The 17372-nt window shown below is 37.8% G+C and overlaps 4 protein-coding genes across 6 annotated transcripts; 3 read left to right on the top strand and 1 right to left on the bottom strand.

Moving 5' to 3' along the window:
• Positions 1-818: 818 nt before the first annotated feature.
• LOC140763602 (delta-aminolevulinic acid dehydratase, chloroplastic) lies at positions 819-5566 on the bottom strand. Of its 3 annotated transcripts, none has more exons than XM_073101872.1 (13): positions 5427-5566; positions 4541-4860; positions 4271-4382; positions 4027-4100; positions 3655-3723; positions 3494-3577; positions 3355-3424; positions 2561-2616; positions 2351-2472; positions 2174-2245; positions 2003-2084; positions 1845-1922; positions 819-1168 (listed from the first exon to the last, which is right to left on the bottom strand). In XM_073101872.1, exons 2-13 carry the CDS (start codon positions 4835-4837, stop codon positions 998-1000), a joined length of 1287 nt encoding a protein of 428 aa, XP_072957973.1. In that variant the 5' UTR covers positions 4838-4860; positions 5427-5566; the 3' UTR covers positions 819-997. The 3 variants fall into 3 exon arrangements, with proteins under 3 accessions (XP_072957973.1, XP_072957976.1, XP_072957975.1); XM_073101875.1 differs by having other exon boundaries at positions 4541-4840; positions 5427-5506; XM_073101874.1 differs by lacking the exon at positions 5427-5566 and adding an exon at positions 5237-5394.
• Positions 5567-6220: 654 nt separating this feature from the next.
• Positions 6221-7676, top strand: LOC140763002 (expansin-A12). The gene is made up of 3 exons (XM_073101016.1): positions 6221-6420; positions 6543-6852; positions 7187-7676. Exons 1-3 carry the CDS (start codon positions 6279-6281, stop codon positions 7500-7502), a joined length of 768 nt encoding a protein of 255 aa, XP_072957117.1. The 5' UTR covers positions 6221-6278; the 3' UTR covers positions 7503-7676.
• A 50-nt stretch (positions 7677-7726) lies between these two features.
• LOC140763001 (pentatricopeptide repeat-containing protein At4g21705, mitochondrial-like) lies at positions 7727-9754 on the top strand. Its single transcript, XM_073101015.1, has 2 exons — positions 7727-8176; positions 8425-9754. The coding sequence occupies exons 1-2, from the start codon at positions 7892-7894 to the stop codon at positions 9670-9672; spliced, it is 1533 nt and encodes a 510-aa protein (XP_072957116.1). The 5' UTR covers positions 7727-7891; the 3' UTR covers positions 9673-9754.
• A 1127-nt stretch (positions 9755-10881) lies between these two features.
• LOC140763795 (uncharacterized) lies at positions 10882-17118 on the top strand. Its single transcript, XM_073102146.1, has 8 exons — positions 10882-11569; positions 11921-11966; positions 13199-13248; positions 13381-13422; positions 14928-15041; positions 16014-16092; positions 16554-16625; positions 16712-17118. The coding sequence occupies exons 1-8, from the start codon at positions 11007-11009 to the stop codon at positions 16757-16759; spliced, it is 1014 nt and encodes a 337-aa protein (XP_072958247.1). The 5' UTR covers positions 10882-11006; the 3' UTR covers positions 16760-17118.
• Positions 17119-17372: the final 254 nt, after the last annotated feature.

Genomic DNA, 17372 nt, shown 5'->3' with positions numbered 1-17372 from the left:
AATGTCACTTTCCACTTCTCAAACAACCATTTTGGACGGAGAGGATATGGAGAATGAGGAAATAAAACGAGAAGTATTTTTCTCTCATTTTGGATAAAATGAGAAGAGGAGAAAGAGAGAGAAACGAAGAGCGAACCAAGTTTTCTCTCCCTTTTTCTTCTTTTCTCTTGTATATCCAAATAAAACGAGATAATTATTTTCTTTTCTTTTTTCTTTTCTTCCTCCAAACATAGTGTAAATTATTTGCTAAAAATAAAGGGGATAATTACAGACCTCTAAATTATAGTCTATTTTCACATAGATCTTTCTATATCTCTGACACTTTTGACCCCTCAAGTATCTAATATCACCTATCCTTCTATCAGTAATAACAGAAAAGGTTAAATAACTATTTTACTTAAAATTTTCCTCCTTTTCTTTTCTTCAAAATAGAAATAAATTGGTCACTCTCTACGGAGCCTAAAATTAATCCTTACCGAATTTGCAGAAAAAGAATATATAATGGATAAGTAACACATAGTTAAGAGGTCTAATGTGCCACAAAATAAATAAAAATTGTTTCATATGAAAATGAGCTATAATCCGAGATTCATTATCCCAAAATTAAACTTGCTTTGATAAAACTAAATCTTTTGAATGGGTAACATGTTGGCTTCGTATGATGGAGATACGTCACCCTAGAGTGTCCTTTATCAATATTCACCATTTCGGCGAGTTCATCTTAAGAGAGTGATACAAATACCTTTTTCGATTGAAATTTCTGTTTCCTTCAAGCACTAATCAAACCACCACCAAAAGGGAGGCGCTAAAAGCTCATATTGTATCACGAATCACTCAAATAACCTTTTATTCACCGCACTATCTTGGCAACAATAAAGAAGGGGTCACAATGAAGAGGTACATAGTATGACTAACACGAACTCAAAGTACAATATGTCTATGCAACTATCCGGTGGCTTTCTCATATCTAATTGGAAAAACTTTGGGCGACAAAGATCTACTTCGATCTCATGCCACATAAAACACTTGCAGCTTGGCGAGCAAAGTAAGAGAGGATGATATCTGCCCCAGCACGCCTGATACACAGAAGCGACTCCATCATGACCTTCTCTTCATCGATCATTTTGAGTACCCCGCCCGCTTTGATCATAGAGTACTCACCAGAAACCTGAGTTCAAAATAGAAGCATCATAAGGCACAGACTAGTTGTGTTACTGCTGAAAAACAGTACAATAATAGACATGGAACAACTACATCTGCAGATTTTGTCCATATAGCAGACAAACATCTTATTCTAACATAGAATAATATTGTGATTAGAAGTGCAAAAGATGACAATTGATTTAAGAGTACGGATGACAGGCTTGAATAGTTGGCTTTCAGTAGCAACACTTATGAATCAATCCAATTAGAACTACTATAGCTGTGCAAGTTAAATATGAGATAATATTAGTCATGAACAACCCTAATATGCCTTCTATTCCTTCAACATTTTGTATTATAGGAGGTTGTGACAAAAGGCACAAAGTTCATTCTTAATTAGTAGAACGAGAAAAGGTCAGTTTCTGCACAATAGAAAGTTGATGAATTAACATCCGAAAAACCATTGAAGATGGAAATATAAGTGGGCTTCTAGAATGGACTACAAACCAATCCAGAATTTTAGAACACAAATAGAAGTGTAATCACAATGCACACCATGGTGTGTACCCAGAGTAGAACGTATTTACAACATACTGTAACATATATGTGTCATTTGATGAAGTACACTCATCGTATTACACAATAGATAGACAGTTTAGGACTAATGCATGAGAAGATGATATAAAAGTGATAGCATTTACCTGATATGCAGCAATTGGTAATGCGGAATTATCTCGAAGAAGACGAATAACATCCAAGTAAGGCAAAGCTGGTTTCACCTGCCAATTGGACACTTTGCTATAAGCCAAAGGGCACAAGAAAGAGATCCTAGTTTGAATATTCTTAGAAGGAAATTCACCAAAAGGATGTCTGCTCCTTCAGACTCATCTGCTTCAGTCTCTACAAGGGCTTCTCTGTAATTGGCTGGGTTCATCTGGTAACTTTTGTTCAAAAAAGCCAGATTAACAATTAAATTACAAGTAAATTGTTACAGTCCATCAAGTTGATAACCCAGTGGATAGAAGCATACGTTTTCTTATCTCCAAAGCGTGGATTTGAATCTAACGCTTCTCGGAATGGACCATAAAATGCACTGGCATATCTGCCCAGGACATACATAATGTAAAAAGCGTTCAGCAAAATCATAACTAAGGAAGCATAATATTTACAGAGTGCAGCAGGCAAAGAAGAGTGAGATAGAGCATACTTTGCAGTATACGACATAATGGAGACATCCTGAAAGCCTTCAGCATCAAGAGCTGCACGAATTGCTCCAATCCGACCATCCATCATGTCACTAGGACTGACAACATCAGCACCGGCACGGGCCTATTTCACAAGAAATAAATGTTTGTGTTCCTGGATAGTTACTAACAAGGGTATCTAACATTGGAGAAGAAAGAAATTCAAAGAGTACCTGTGAAACAGCCTGTTTGCACAACTGGTGAACAGTTTCATCATTCATGATGACTCCTGCCAAAAATCAAATTAAGAGATTATAAATTCATATTCACTAAGATTTCCCATGTTTCTCCGGATCACTAACGTTTCCAGATTAACATTCTACGAAGGCTAAACTCCTAATTGAAAAATCGAGATTGGGATTGGGATCGGGATTGATTTTTCGAAAAAACGATATGTATTGGCTGTATTAGTCCTCCGAATCGGATTAGACTTTTTTTTAAATATATAAATTCTAAATATTATGTATAAATACAGAAAATTTTCTAAAATTTAGAAAAAATGATATAGATACGAAAATAAAGAAATAAAAATTATGGCGTAGTAAAAACTGAAAAGAAGAGGAGATTAAAGAGAAAACTAAACAAAAGAAAGAAAAACTTTGGTACAGTGAAGAAAATGAAAAGAGAGAAAAAAGTTTAAAAAAAATTAAGAGAGAAATAAAGAAATAAAATTAAAAAATTATATAGTGAAATTCACCGAAGCTAAATCTCTCCATAAGAAAAACAATGTATATATGGTAAAGAGAGAATAAGAAAAAGAAAGAGTGGAAGAAGAAAGAGAGATAGTGAGAAGAAAGAGTTGAAGAGGGAAAGAGAGAGAGTTTGAATCGGGTCTAAATCAAGATCGGGTTTGACCGATCTTGTTAACCGTGAAATAAATCACAAGTCATAACTACTTAACACATTTCCAAAGTACAAATTGTTAGGTTGTGATCAGAAAACGGCAAAATTCAAGATTAATGCATACCATCTTCTCTCACAATACCATCATGCCCATCAGAATTATAAGGATCCAATGCCACGTCAGTGTAGATAACCTAGAAAATTTAAAATTTCACTAGAGTTGAAGGTAAAGAACCATATAGAAGAAGTAAAATATGACTCACAATGTCAGGGTACTTGTCCTTGAGGATGCGTATAGCTCGGGGTACCAAACCATTGTCATTGAATGCCTCATCTCCTGCTTGTGACTGATGAACAATAGCACATCTGATACCGTTTAAGATCCCACAAGACATAAAAGGACAATGATGTTTGCAAGACAAACCTTCAATGCATCAGGGATTTTAGGAAAGAGAACAAAACTATTAACACCAACATCTCGTGCCTTGTAGACCTGCATGAAAGAGACCGTATTAGTACACGGTAAATTGTTTGACGTGAAATTCCCTATTTCTCTTTGATTCATATCTATTCACATGTTTAAGAAGATAGACAATAATAAATAAGAGTTATAATAAATAATCTGAACAAGAAATCCTACTAATAATAAACTGTAGCACTAACAGTATTCGCATGTTCTAAGAAAATTGTATCAGCAAAGGCATAAACACTTCATTCATAAGGAAATATAAATCCTATACTATCAAATTCAGAACAGGCTACAGTTTTCTTCGGAGGTTTTTCAAAGTATAAGCACCTCCTCAAGAAGGCCATGCCTCCATCCCAACCTGAAGCATCCAGGCATAGCTCCAATTGGAACGTCCTCTTCACCTGAAAGCATCATAAGTTGAAGTCAACTCAAGGTCAGTCTCTTGCCTTGCCACATTATAATAACATGCCACAGTGATAGGGAAAGAACTGATCAACAAAAGAAGAATTCTGAGACCTCATGGAAATAGAAAGAGGATTTTTTTTTCAAAAAAACTTCATTGACGACCCACCTTCATGAATAAATAGTGGAAGCACAAAGTTTGCTGGAGACAGATACGTTTCCTGAAATGCAGCTCTTAGTGCAGGCGACTTTCGGTTGCGGCGTGGACGTTTAGTAAGTTCCTGTAAAAGAGGGATTAGATAACAGTAAGACATCATCTTGGGTCTTTGAAAAGATAAATGATAACACCCAAATCTGAAGACTGAATTTGATCATGTTCTACATAGTACTATAGTATGTTGTAATGCCTCATATCAAGAACAAATAATTAAATACGTACTAGTGGTTGGATGACAGGTGTTCCTTTGGGGCCTGTGGGTCTATATAGGGGAGGAGGATCAGGGAATTTTCCAGCCACAGCTGCTGCTTCACATTCCTCAATACTTAAACCTGAAGTCTTCACTGACGTCTCATTCTCATTGCTTGCTCTAATGACCGTGGATGAATGAGATTTAGGTCTCCGTGCGATAGAAACATATCGGGGAGCGGTCAGTGGCCTCAAACCAGCATAACTATGGTCATCTATTATCCTTGCCAGTTGAACGTTGCCAGGAGAAAATGAGATTGTTGAAGCCATCAACTGCGACAATCACAAAGTTCCTGAAAGACCAAACAAGAAGAAAGAATAGTTGACAAACTAAGCTAGGTGCTAGGTGGGGTAATAAATGCTCTCCATTACATTATAGAAAACGGGTAATCAGTGGCAGAGTAGAATACTATTCAATTTTGAACCAATGCTGACATATAAAAATACCAATTTCTTGAAGGATGACTCTAAAACCAATCAAACTCCATGACTTAGCTCATCCTACTGAGAATTAGTATATCAATCATATTTCTGACACAAAACCCCTTAAATCAACCAAGAGGAGCGCCTGTAGTAAAATTAAGATTCGTCAACTCATAAATGAATCCTAAGAACTATTTCAGCCAATTTTAGTCCATCTCTTTGCTAACTCCACCGAGAACCACTCACAATTGCAATCACCACGTCGCTGAAACCAGCTATACTTGGATTCAACCTCGGATTGCTTGGAATCAACTACTTCCTCGAGGGACAACAAGTACGCACGATTAATAAAAAGAAAGGAATCCAAGATCCATCTCAAGATTTGGAACAGAGATCATTCAACTAATAATATTAAAAGGGAGAAGAGGAGAATTACCTCGCAAATGGATAGGGAAAGGGGAAGAAGGCGACCTTATCTTCCTAAGACTGTCGTGAGGAGGAGTTCACCAACCGAGATGGATCCTGACCACTCTTTGCGATTCTCTTATATGAATTAGTAGAGATTGGATGGAGACGTGTAGTCGGGTGGGTCCCCGGGTCGCTTGCCACATGTCGTCTAGAAGTAGGCCAGAGTGGAGGCTTCCTTGGACCGGTCGTCGATACCTGGTTCGGCCCAATTAGGCCCGCCGGGCTCTATTTATAGTCTATTTGGGTTAATTTTAAGAATTTTCTATCGAATAATAACTCTGGACATTTATTATTTGACACCTATAATTTGCTTTTGAAAATAAAAAATAATGATACGATATCTCTCATTAGATCTTAAACTTTGATTCCCTTTTCACGAATGTTTTTGAGACAATATAAAGTCGAATGATAAATATGCGTCAGATAATAACGGAATAAGCCATTGATAAATTTCCATAAAGTTTTTTTACCCGTTTATTTTTTTGGGCTACATTGATTGATCTAAGTTCGAATACGATACGTAACTCTTAAATAGCAACGTGCATGTGTCTCTCCCCACTGAGGCAGGCAAGCCGTACCAGTCTGCTGGTACTTTAATGGACGACGACAGCGAGAGAAACAAAACCGCGTTGATCTCCTCACAGCAATATTTATCATGTCTTATTCGATCACCGACGCAGAAACGCGTCTAAATCCTTCTATAAGATCACACTCTCCCCTCCTCCTACTATCTCATCTTTGATTTATGCACTTAATTATATATCGACCGCAACTTGTTCTGCTTCTCTCTCTCTCTAAAACTCTAGATAGCTCGTTCAGAATGGTGGGAGTAGCGTTCTTGGCATCCATGCTTGGATTCTTGCTTCTCTTGGAGATGGATCGAATCCAGTGTGATGGTCAAAGTGATTGGCTGCCCGGGCACGCCACCTTCTATGGGGCCAATCAAGACCCTACTACACTTGGTAATTAACTTGTTGCGTATCATGCAGGTTGTTAGTACCGTAACCTAGACTTAGATAGACAATTAAGTTTACATGGTACTATTTAACTATATATAGTACTAGTTTTGACATTTAAACGACAGGAGGGGCATGTGGCTACGACAACACCTTCCATGCCGGCTTTGGGATCAACACGGCGGCGCTGAGCTCCGCCTTATTCCGAGGCGGCGAAGCATGCGGTGCATGCTTCGCGATCACCTGCGACGCACGAGCCGACCCCAAATGGTGCTTCCGTGGCGCCGCTGTTACCGTTACCGCCACCAACTTCTGCCCGCCGAACAACAACGGCGGCTGGTGCGACCTCCCTCGCCGGCATTTTGATATGTCTCCTCCCGCCTTCGCCCGCATTGCGAGGGTGGGAAGTGAAGGAATAATCCCGGTCCGTTTTCGAAGGTATAGACTAAGATGATGCCATATCTACTCTAATGTTTCATTCGCAGCTAAAACGAATATTTTAATCCTTTTTCTTTTTTGAAATATAAGGATTCAGTCTCACTAATTCAAAAATAATATCCAAAATAACAACCTTTCCTCAATCGCTCTCTCTAACAGGTTTACGAGATATATAATTAGTATAAAGTCTCATCTATACTCTTAGGTTTAGGAGCTCTTCGTTCATCAATGTACTACTTTTTAGTAACAACGAGAACAACAACAAAGCTCTTATTACTTAAAGAGAAGAAAAAAATGCCGCTCTATTGTTCACTAATTCCTTCTTGATAACTAGAGTGGCATGCAAGAGGTCCGGCGGGGTGCGGTTCACGTTAACCGGGCAAGCCAACTTCAACCTGGTGATGTTCTCCAACGTGGGAGGGAGCGGGGACGTGAGAGCTGCATGGGTCGAGGGATCACGAGCTTCTTCCACGTGGACAGCCATGCAGAGGAACTGGGGAGCCAATTGGCAGACCAACGTCGATTTCCGGAACCAGGATCTTTCGTTTAGGCTCATGTTGGGTGACGGTAAGCTCTTGGAGTTCTCCAGAGTTGTTCCTTCGAGTTGGAGGCCAGGGGATACCTTTGTGTCTCAAGCTCAGTTCTCTTGAGACTAAGTCAATCAGCTAGAGTGCTTAACTATTGAAGTAATTTATCCAAGAAGAAATGTATCTCGGATAAAATTCGTTGCATTGCTAATTATTTGATTTGTTTATGCATGAGTCTTGGAAGAATCTTCCATACTGTAATTGTTTTCTAATAATGGGATTAGAAGTTGGATAGAAGGCATTTATTAATATTTAAGCAAACTTGTGGGTCTAATCCTGCAATTTTACAGAAAACATAGGGCTAATGTAGGGACTGAAGTACAATTACTCCTAAATGTAGGGTCTCATAAGAAACTTTCCCGAACTTTTTTAATAGGCGCTTGTTTCCGAGCTCTCTAGTGAATCTAAAATCCGTAGTTAAACCCCTCGCTGCCATCGTTTGATCGACCTCCATGGATTCCTCCCTCTTCTCCCTTGCGAATCGCTTCCGGATTGCTCTCCAAGCTCGTCTCCGATCACCAAACCCTCTCCTTCTCCACCGTAGTAATCCTTACAGCACGAGGAGAGTTGCTCGCCAGAATCTCCAGTCGATGCTGTGGCCGCTGGGCCACCCCACCGTCAGCCTCGTGCCAGAGATTGAAAGGTGGGTCGAGAAGGGCAACAGCATCCGCACGGTGGAGCTCCAGAACATAGTAAGGGAGCTCCGGAAGCGGAGGAGGTACAAGCAAGCCCTCGAGGTTTGGCTCTCCTTCTTACGCCTTTCAAATGTTTGATTCTTTTCCTCTTTGAGAAGTAACTGAGTTTATAAGTTTTCGGTGGGCACATGAATTGTTAAGAAGATCGCTTTTTGTAGCTCGTGAAAGAGTTTTATATAACTTCTACTTTGATATTTAATGAAATAGGACTGCGGCCTTTCGTCAAAAAAAAAAAAAAAAAAAAAACTACTTTGATATTAGGTAGCATGACTTACTCTTTACTGTGGTAGGTCTCTGAATGGATGAAGAACGAACGAAATGTACCGTTTATGCCGAGTGATCATGCTGTGCAGCTGGATCTAATAGGCCAAGTTCATGGACTGGAATTTGCCGAGAGCTATTTCAGTAACTTGAATGAAAAGGATAAAACAGAGAAGACCTATGGCGCACTCTTGAATTGTTATGTGAGAGATCGACAGGTTGACAAGTCCTTGTCTCATATGAAGAAGATGAAAGAAATGGGTTTCGCATTCTCTCCTCTTCCTTATAATGATATCATGTGCCTCTATACAAATACCGGACAACATGAAAAGGTTCCTGCAGTGCTGTCTGAAATGAAGGATAATGGAATCTTTCCTGACAATTTTAGTTACAGAATTTGCATTAATTCTTATGGTTCAAGGTCCGATATCTTTGGTATGGAGAAGGTTCTAGAAGTAATGGAGTGTCAACCTCAGATTGTCGTCGATTGGAACACATATGCAGTGGTTGCAAACATCTACATAAAAGCAGGGATCATTGATAAGGCTATCTCTGCGCTAAAGAAAGCAGAAGAGAAACTAGTAAAAAGAGATGGACCTGCTTACAACCATCTAATCTCTCTTTATGGTCATCTAGGGAATAAATCTGACATGAAGAGGTTATGGGAGCTTCAGAGAGTTAATTGTAAGAAATTTGTTAACAGGGATTATACAACGATGCTCGGTGCACTTGTTAAGCTGGGGGAGCTGGAAGAAGCTGAAGTTTTACTTAAAGAGTGGGAGTCCAGTGGAAATGCTTTTGACTTTCGTGTCCCAAATGTTCTTCTTATTGGCTATCGGCAAAATGGGTTGCTAGAGAAGGCTGAGGCTATGCTTGATGATTTCCTGAAAAAAGGAAAGACTCCACCTGCCAGCAGTTGGGGAATTGTGGCAACAGGTTACGCAGAGAAGGGTGAGATCAAGAAGGCATATGAGTTTATGAAGAACGCCCTCTGTGTGTTTGTACCAAATTCTGGGTGGAAGCCTAATGTCGCCATTGTTGAGAGTATATTGCAGTACATTGGTGATAAAGTTGATCTCAAGGATATAGAGACCTTTATTGGTTTGTTAAAAGTTGCAATGCCGATGGACAAGTATATGTATCACACATTAATCAAGGCCCACATTAGGGTAGGGAGAGAGGTTGATGATGTTTTGAAGGGCATGCAAGCTGATGGAATCCCTCAAACTAAAGAGATAGCTGAGCTTCTAAGTTCAAGTTCTGATCTTACACCCTAGATTTCATGACCACCTGTGTTGTATTTGTAACTTCATTGTGGAAATTCTGGTGCTTCAAGATAATTCAACATCGATCTAATCATATCGTTCATTGTCTGCAATCCTGTAAATATTAATTGTTATCATACTTCACTGATTTAGTGATATTTACTGACAATTCTGATCATCCACTTCTTTGCTATCCATTCACCCATATCTTATATTTCTTTGGTTCATGAGAGCTCTCAACCCTTTTGGAGTAAAAAAGCAGTTTCTTCTTGATTCTAAAGGTGAAAAGTTAGTCGTATTTACTGACACTTTGTATCATCTGCTTATTTGCTATCCATTCACTTCCTTATATTTCTGTGATTCTAAAGGTCAACTCTTTTGCAGTAATAAAGCAGTATGCTTGTTAACTCTCTCTCTCTCCGCTATCGCCTAGGGATAATTTTCTTTAGACCTTTTGAATTATTATTTTTATCAATTTGTATTAGCTGACTGAACATCACATTAAGGTGACAGGATTCGAACCTATGGTGCGCCAACCAGACTGCCCTACACGGCTACACTTTGTCTCCCTCGAATCTCGATCGATAAAGACTTGAACCGAACTGATTTTTTGAGTAGGAGCAGCACCATGATCCTTCGATTAATCTAAGTGAAAATTCTCTTGTTTATGCGGGTTCTCAATCATAATCTAAGTGAAAATTCTCTTGTTTATGCGGGTTCTCAATCAATTCTCCTTTTTGATTCCCCCTTAGCGAGAAAAGTTCTATTAGCAAGAGGTAGGAGTAAAATGCACCTGTTAAACTTTGGTTGGTACACATAGATTTTCTAAGTTATTGGACATTTTGTGTCCCCCTCTCATGCTACTGACGAAAAAGGTGACTCATGTGACGCTATTGATGAAAAAGGTTAGAAAAATAGAAATAACTCTTTATACTATCATCTCTCTGTTTTTGTTCATATAATTACTCACGTGCGTGCATGACGATTTATTAACGAAAAATATAAAGGAAAACTAAAACAAAGAAAAGTTTTCATGTTTATGAGGTCTTATGTTATATTAAAAAATATTTCGGGAGGTGTACCGAGAAATTATCCCTTCCTCACTCACTCGTATGCACATTATTTATATTTACAGGGAGTTTTATGTAAATAAAATGGAAATTATCTTAAACATAATAAACTCTCTTTTATCCATCTACATTCTAAGTCCCGAGTAATTATATCAAACGGCTCCATCCAACGTCAAACCCTCAAAACAAACTATCCTGGCGGCCAGTGGAGCTCCTCCGGCTTACTACCTCCAAATTCCGCTCATCTACGGAAAAAGAGAAATTTGAACCCTAAAAATGGCGAAGGATCGCAACGGATCCATCCCCGAAGAAGAAAGAGAAGAAGACGATAAGCACGAAACCGGAGGCGACGAGCCCCCTCCCTCGAAGCGAGATCGACACCGGAAATCGAGGAAGATGAAGGAGGAAATGAGCGAGGACGATTCCGGCGATTACAGTGACGAGAGGTCGCGGTCGAAGAGGAAGAGAAGGAGAAGCAAGAGCTCGCGGAGGAGGAGACGTGGCTCGGATAGCGAATCCGACGACGATAGTTCGTCCTCTGGTTCTGAGTCGGACTCGGAATCCGAGACGGAGAAATCCGATTCGGAGCCAGAGGTGAGCGAGGAGGAGGCGAGAAGGAGGAGGAGGAAGGAGAAGAGGAGGAGGAGGGAGAGGGAGTATGAGAAGGAGAGGAGGAGGAGGAAGGAGAAGGAGAGGGAGAGGGAGAGGAGGCGGAAGAAGGAGGAGAAGAGGAGTAAGAAGGATAAGAAAAGGAAGAAGAAAGAGAAGGAGACTGGGAATAAGGGAGCGGTTACGAATTCGTGGGGAAAGTATGGGATCATAAAAGAAGTCGATATGTGGTGAGTGTTTATTCTCTCAAAACAAACCTTCTTATCATAATATTGCAATTTGGTGGCTTTGAAATTTGGTAATGATTTATTTACATTGGATATTAACTTATCAATTCATGTTCCCGAGTGGGAAGAAATATAAAATCAATTGTTGCGTTTTGAAAATCATGGTGTATGCGTTTATAAATGATAAATTTTGATGCTCAGTTTGTGCTATCTGATACAAACTAGTTGGTTCTATAAAGTTCCATGTCTTCGGTTAAGGTAAGTTTCACTATAGAGTAAATAATGGCACATGAAATGCAAGGATTTGTTCGTGTTGCAGACTGATGATCTGTATCCTGGAATATCTTTTTGTAGGAACAAACGACCAGAATTTACTGCATGGTTGGCAGAAGTGAAGCAGGTACTTTCTGAATAATGAAAACATTTTTGTGAATGCATCATGTTAGAAGGCATTATATGCTAGTGGACAGAGATATATTACGTTGACACTTTCTCTTAGGTTTTTGGATTGTACCCTGAGACAGTGTACTTGAGCTTCTTATAGTGCTTCAGAGTTAAGATACATAGTCTTGATGTACTTGGCTTCTTTGCTTCTTATTTATGAGTTTGCACCAGAATTCATACTCACCATGAAACCACCTCACTCTTTTAAAGACTTGATGAATCTTTCTGATGGAAAAATTTGCATCAGTATCTGAGTTTAAATTCAAGCATGTGTTTGATTCACTCTTCATGTTATGAGAAATATTCATCATTGGGGAAGAGGGAAAAAAATAGTCCTTGTCTAAAGAAATGCGTTGAGAAACATAATATGTATTTATAACATATCAAAAGGAATACCTTGGATACTCCCATACCTAATCAATTTGTGAAACTGCCTTACAGCATGATTACTCCCTATCGCATGTTCTGCTGTTTAGAGATACTCTAGATCTACATATTTCATTAGACGATTTCCACATATTGTTGGATGTTCTTATTTCCATTTTTTCCCTGTAGCAGAAATTTTATTTTGTTTCCATTTGCAATCTACAGGCTTAAAGCTTATTTTATCCGTGACATGGTTTAGTATATATCTCATTTGTTTAAATTTCCCAAACCATGTGATTTGAAGTTCTTCATTACCAGATCTTGTTATCAACTTGTGGGGTCTTCCTCTTAGTCAATGTGGTTAAGCCATTATTTTCTTTCTATCCTTTTGTCTCTTCCCTGTTAGCAATAGCTAAAGAAGTAAAGATAATGAGTCAGAGGAATAAAAATAACAAGAATTAGAGGCATTGTATTTTATTCAGTACAAGAAGCTTGCAGCTAATTGCCATTTGTCACTAGTATCTTTGTAGTCTGGTGCAATATACATGTTTATCTGATAGCTTATTAGTGAACTCATTCATCTTTAGCATCTCTTATTAAGTTTCTAATACTTCATTGAGGAGGAAAAAGAGAGTATATGTAAGGTTTCAGGTTTCTTAGTTACCATATTGATATACCTGCTCAAAGGAAATTGAGTATCATGTATCTACTCTTCATAATAATGTAAATTATCTTGAATTGGAGTATCATGTATCTACTCTTCATAATAATGTAAATTATCTTGAATTGGAGAGATTTCTGACAATATGTAATTACTGTCAGGTAAATCTCGAAACATTGTCAAATTGGGAAGAGAAGCAAATGTTCAAAGAGTAAGTTACATGAATACAATTAGATGATTTGAGATGATTTTATTGTTATTCTTTGTAGTCTAAAGTTCTTTTGGAATTTGCAATATATTAAGAACAGTTGCAATGTTTGACATCATTTCTCACCTGTAACAGATTCATGGAGGATCACAATACAGCTACTTTTCCATCTAAAAAGTAAGTCTATTCTCTGAAGCTTTTGAGGTATTATTCTTTTTGTTTTTTAGTACAAGGTACTTCTGTTATGTAAGAAAAGACATCCTCGTGTGCAATAGTAACTTATTATTATGGGCGTTGATGTGTCATGGTTAACCTTTATTGTGACTACATTGTAAATTTTTAACAGTATACCCTTATATGTTGCTTCTACTCAGCTTATAAATGTGTACTAATTTTATCCTCCTAGTTGCTCCAAACCATAGATGAACTTACAGCTTATGTTACTTGTACATAGCTATCATGTTTGTCTTTGGGTTGTCAAAATCCTTGACTGCTTCTTGAGATTATTAGTTAAGCTCTGAGACTTCTCTGACTAGTTAGACTTTCATAGTTTCATATCACTTCACAATGTTGTCAGGTTGATTGTGAAAGCTTAGGCAGATATATTGCTTCTGAACCTTGTGGAACGTTGTTCTTCAAGGTGCTATTGAACTTTATTGCTGGGACTGTTACGGTGCCACTACCTTTTGTTCGATTACTTTTCTGCCATGATATACTTTATAAGTTACTGCTTGTTTACTGATTTTACCCATGGAACCTCAGGTGTTGTCTCCAAATTATTATGAAGTACTTCCATAACTCTCATCCATGTTAATTTTGTCCTTTCCACTTGTTTGCTGTCCCAACTACTTATTAAATGCATCTAATGTCTTCATCATTGAAGGATTCTGTATCTTCTCAGTCACTTTCTCCTTTTTATTTCAATGTTATGAGTGTTGTTAATGTTTATCTTGGGTTTACTTTCTTTCTGAAAAACTTAAAACAAACATAGTGTACTCTTTGTTAATGCATACATGAAATACACACACACACACACACACACACAATTGGTTGTGTGTGCATATATAGGATTAAGCATCATTTATGAGGAAGACCAGTCCCAAATCATCAACCCATCTTTCTCCATTTTCTAGACTATTTTTATCAAGAGGGCATCCTAGAGGTGTTGCTCCTAGATTGCACGAGTCTATACTCTATTGCCATCAAGAAGATTGATCATTCTACCAGAAACTAGCCTTATAGCTTTTGTGGCAAGTCACTCTATTGTCTTTGCTTTGTCAGAATTTGATAGGTGTCAAAATCTGTCATTTCTTGTGGAGTATTCTCAGGGGGTGTATATGAATAATAAAAAAGTACAGAGAATGTATATAAAAAACAATAATAGTTCAGAAGATCTAAATAGAATCATCTCATCTTCTTTTTCCTTAGATACATTATTTTAGTTGTGGTTGGTGTTATAGGTTAAGTTGTAGGCCATTTGGTTCATTAAATTGGCTTCTCGTATAATAAAGCATCATCAATTAGATATTGTCTTCAAGTGACTTAAATATATATACATCATTTTAAGTCAATCCCCCTTGTTGGCATGTGCCTAAATTTAGTTTGCTGTCTTCTTTATTACTAGCTTTGGAGAAGCTCCTAGCATTTATATTTTATAATTCTCCATCAAATTTTGCTTGCAGATATTATGGTTTAGATGCTTATCATCGCCGTATAATCGAAAAAGCGATGAAAAAGGGTTCAAAGAAAGCTCAAGACACAGAACGTACAACTTTCAATGATGAGGAACAACGCCGGTATGTAGTCCTATATTTATTAATTATTGTATTGAAAAATGTATGTCTATATGTGACAATTCTATTCTTTGTGTAGATATGTAATGTCGAAGTTCCTTTACATTGAAACCCAAATCACGCACTTTGTGTCTTATATCAGTATTGATTAATTGTGTGCTTTATTTTCTAACATCAAATTCAATATCCAAAGATGGTGTATTTATAAAGCAATAATTGAATGAACATGGAGCCGTTATGAAGCAATAATTAATGAACTTGGATTTGTGCACATGATTTCTTATGGCTTATGCTATACTTTCCAGTCAAATATTGGGTCAGCCGCATAAAGCAATTGAAGTCACTGCCTCTACAAGGAGATTTTTTTGTCACAGGGTGTCAAATCAATTTCTAGTAAATTTGTTTCCATAGTTCTAACTTCTAACTTCTAAGGGCAGGTAGTTTTATGTTGCTTAATTTATGGTTTATTCAGTTGGTCTGCCATTTGATTGTGAAGCAAAATTCTACACTAGACTGATGTAGGAAATCTTCATTGATAACTTGGCATTTGGACCGTACCTGATGCGACTGGATTAAGTTTTGTTGGGTCACCTTTGATGACCCAAATATTCAGTAATAAATTGTGAAAAATATATGTTGTTGTATTTGTATGTGCCGGGAGCATACAGGCTAAAATTTTCATCAATATCATTCTCTTCCATGCAGTAACTCAGTAAGTCTTGTACAAAGTTCTTTTTGCTAGTTCCATTAGTTTCCCCTTATCATGGATTAGCTCAATTGCAATGATAAGCCTGTCTGGTTTGATGAATAATTTGGAGACCAACTCCTTCCTAAATAAATCCTAAATTTGATAATGCTTGTACAACACCTATAGAATGAAGCGCCACTATATTATCTTGCAGCAACTGATAATTTACATTTACATGCCTGACATCTATCAATATGAACTAATTATATATTTCTATTGACTTGCAGGTTAGAGCTGCTGAAAGAACGTGAAAGACAGAAGGAGGAACAAGTAGAGGCTTTGAAGCGTTCAATGCAAAGTGGAATGGTAAGTGTGATGATGCCTTATCATTTTCATGCAAAATTGATTAAAAGGCCAATTTTTTACTTAGCAACCTTCTTTACCATAAAGATCTAGATAGTAGTACAGTATTTTCCCAAATTTATGGAGGTAGTTGTAGTTTCCTTGAAAGTTTTGAAGAATACAAATTGTGCTTGTCAATAAGATCGTCCTGTAGAACAATGCATGATTAATTCCCCCATTTGGCATCTACATCCCGATGACATGATAATTTCTACACATTACTATCTACTCACCATGCATTGTGTTTTACTTCACTTCACTAACCAAGTCTCACTAATACTAAACAAAATTCTTATATTAGCGCAGATCATATTATTACAAGCAAATCCTGAGATATATAAATTTTGTGATGAAGGAATTTCTTTTCCTTCTGAAAATATATTAATTTTCATGCATCTTATCCTCAACTTTCTGCGCATCTCTAGGCTCAAGCAATGAAGGATCAGGCTCGTCTAAGGGAGGAAATGATGTATCAGTATAAGCTTGGGAATTTTGAGGTAGATGTTTCTTTATGTTGAGTCATTGGACTATAGACTTACTGAAGCCTGAAGAAATATTAATTGTCTTACAACTTCTCTCACAGGCTGCAGCAGCAATCCAGAAGAGATTGGATCCTGATGTTCCCATGTAAGAAGAGGCTAAACCTGCATATAAAACCTTGTCCTGCTACCTTGCGCTATAATCGCTGGAGAGACGGCCTTTCATTAAGACGACAGTAGGAGGCAAACGAGAAATATCTTTTTCTAACAGTTTTTGTAGCTACATGGACAAATCTTTGGTTAGATACTTGGCCCAAGATGCAACTATGTTTGCCTCCTTATATATAAATAGAACATGAATAGTCGTTACCAGCATATGAAGAATGCGAAGTTGAAGCATCACTTTTCTTCTCGTCGTTCTGCTCCTATTCGATTTGAGAGGAGATAGACTCAGCTGTTTTTAACATTATGATCATGATCCAATACTAGGCGTACCACCCTTTGGGTTGAAGTGCCATTTCTTATTTATATTTTAGTATTTTAGTTCTTCTCAATTTTTGCACAGTACGTACAATCCCTGCTTTTCTTTCAATTAAGCACCACGAATTCAATTTCCTCAAGTGTCGAAATCTGCTCCAGATCGATGGGGAGGCATCTTCCCAAGTTTGATTTACAAGTAGATCCCCTAAAACAAACAAAATGGAGAAAAAGTGGGGCGGAGTGGAATAAAAAGAAGGATGACAGCCAAGCTCGTCGTTCCGTTTA

This window comes from Typha angustifolia, chromosome 7 (assembly GCF_048772165.1).
Source record: "Typha angustifolia cultivar Huaian chromosome 7, ASM4877216v1, whole genome shotgun sequence".
Taxonomy (NCBI): Eukaryota; Viridiplantae; Streptophyta; class Magnoliopsida; order Poales; family Typhaceae; genus Typha; species Typha angustifolia.
Note: the sequence above shows the minus strand (reverse complement) of the source record. Positions and strands in the feature narration are given on the sequence as shown.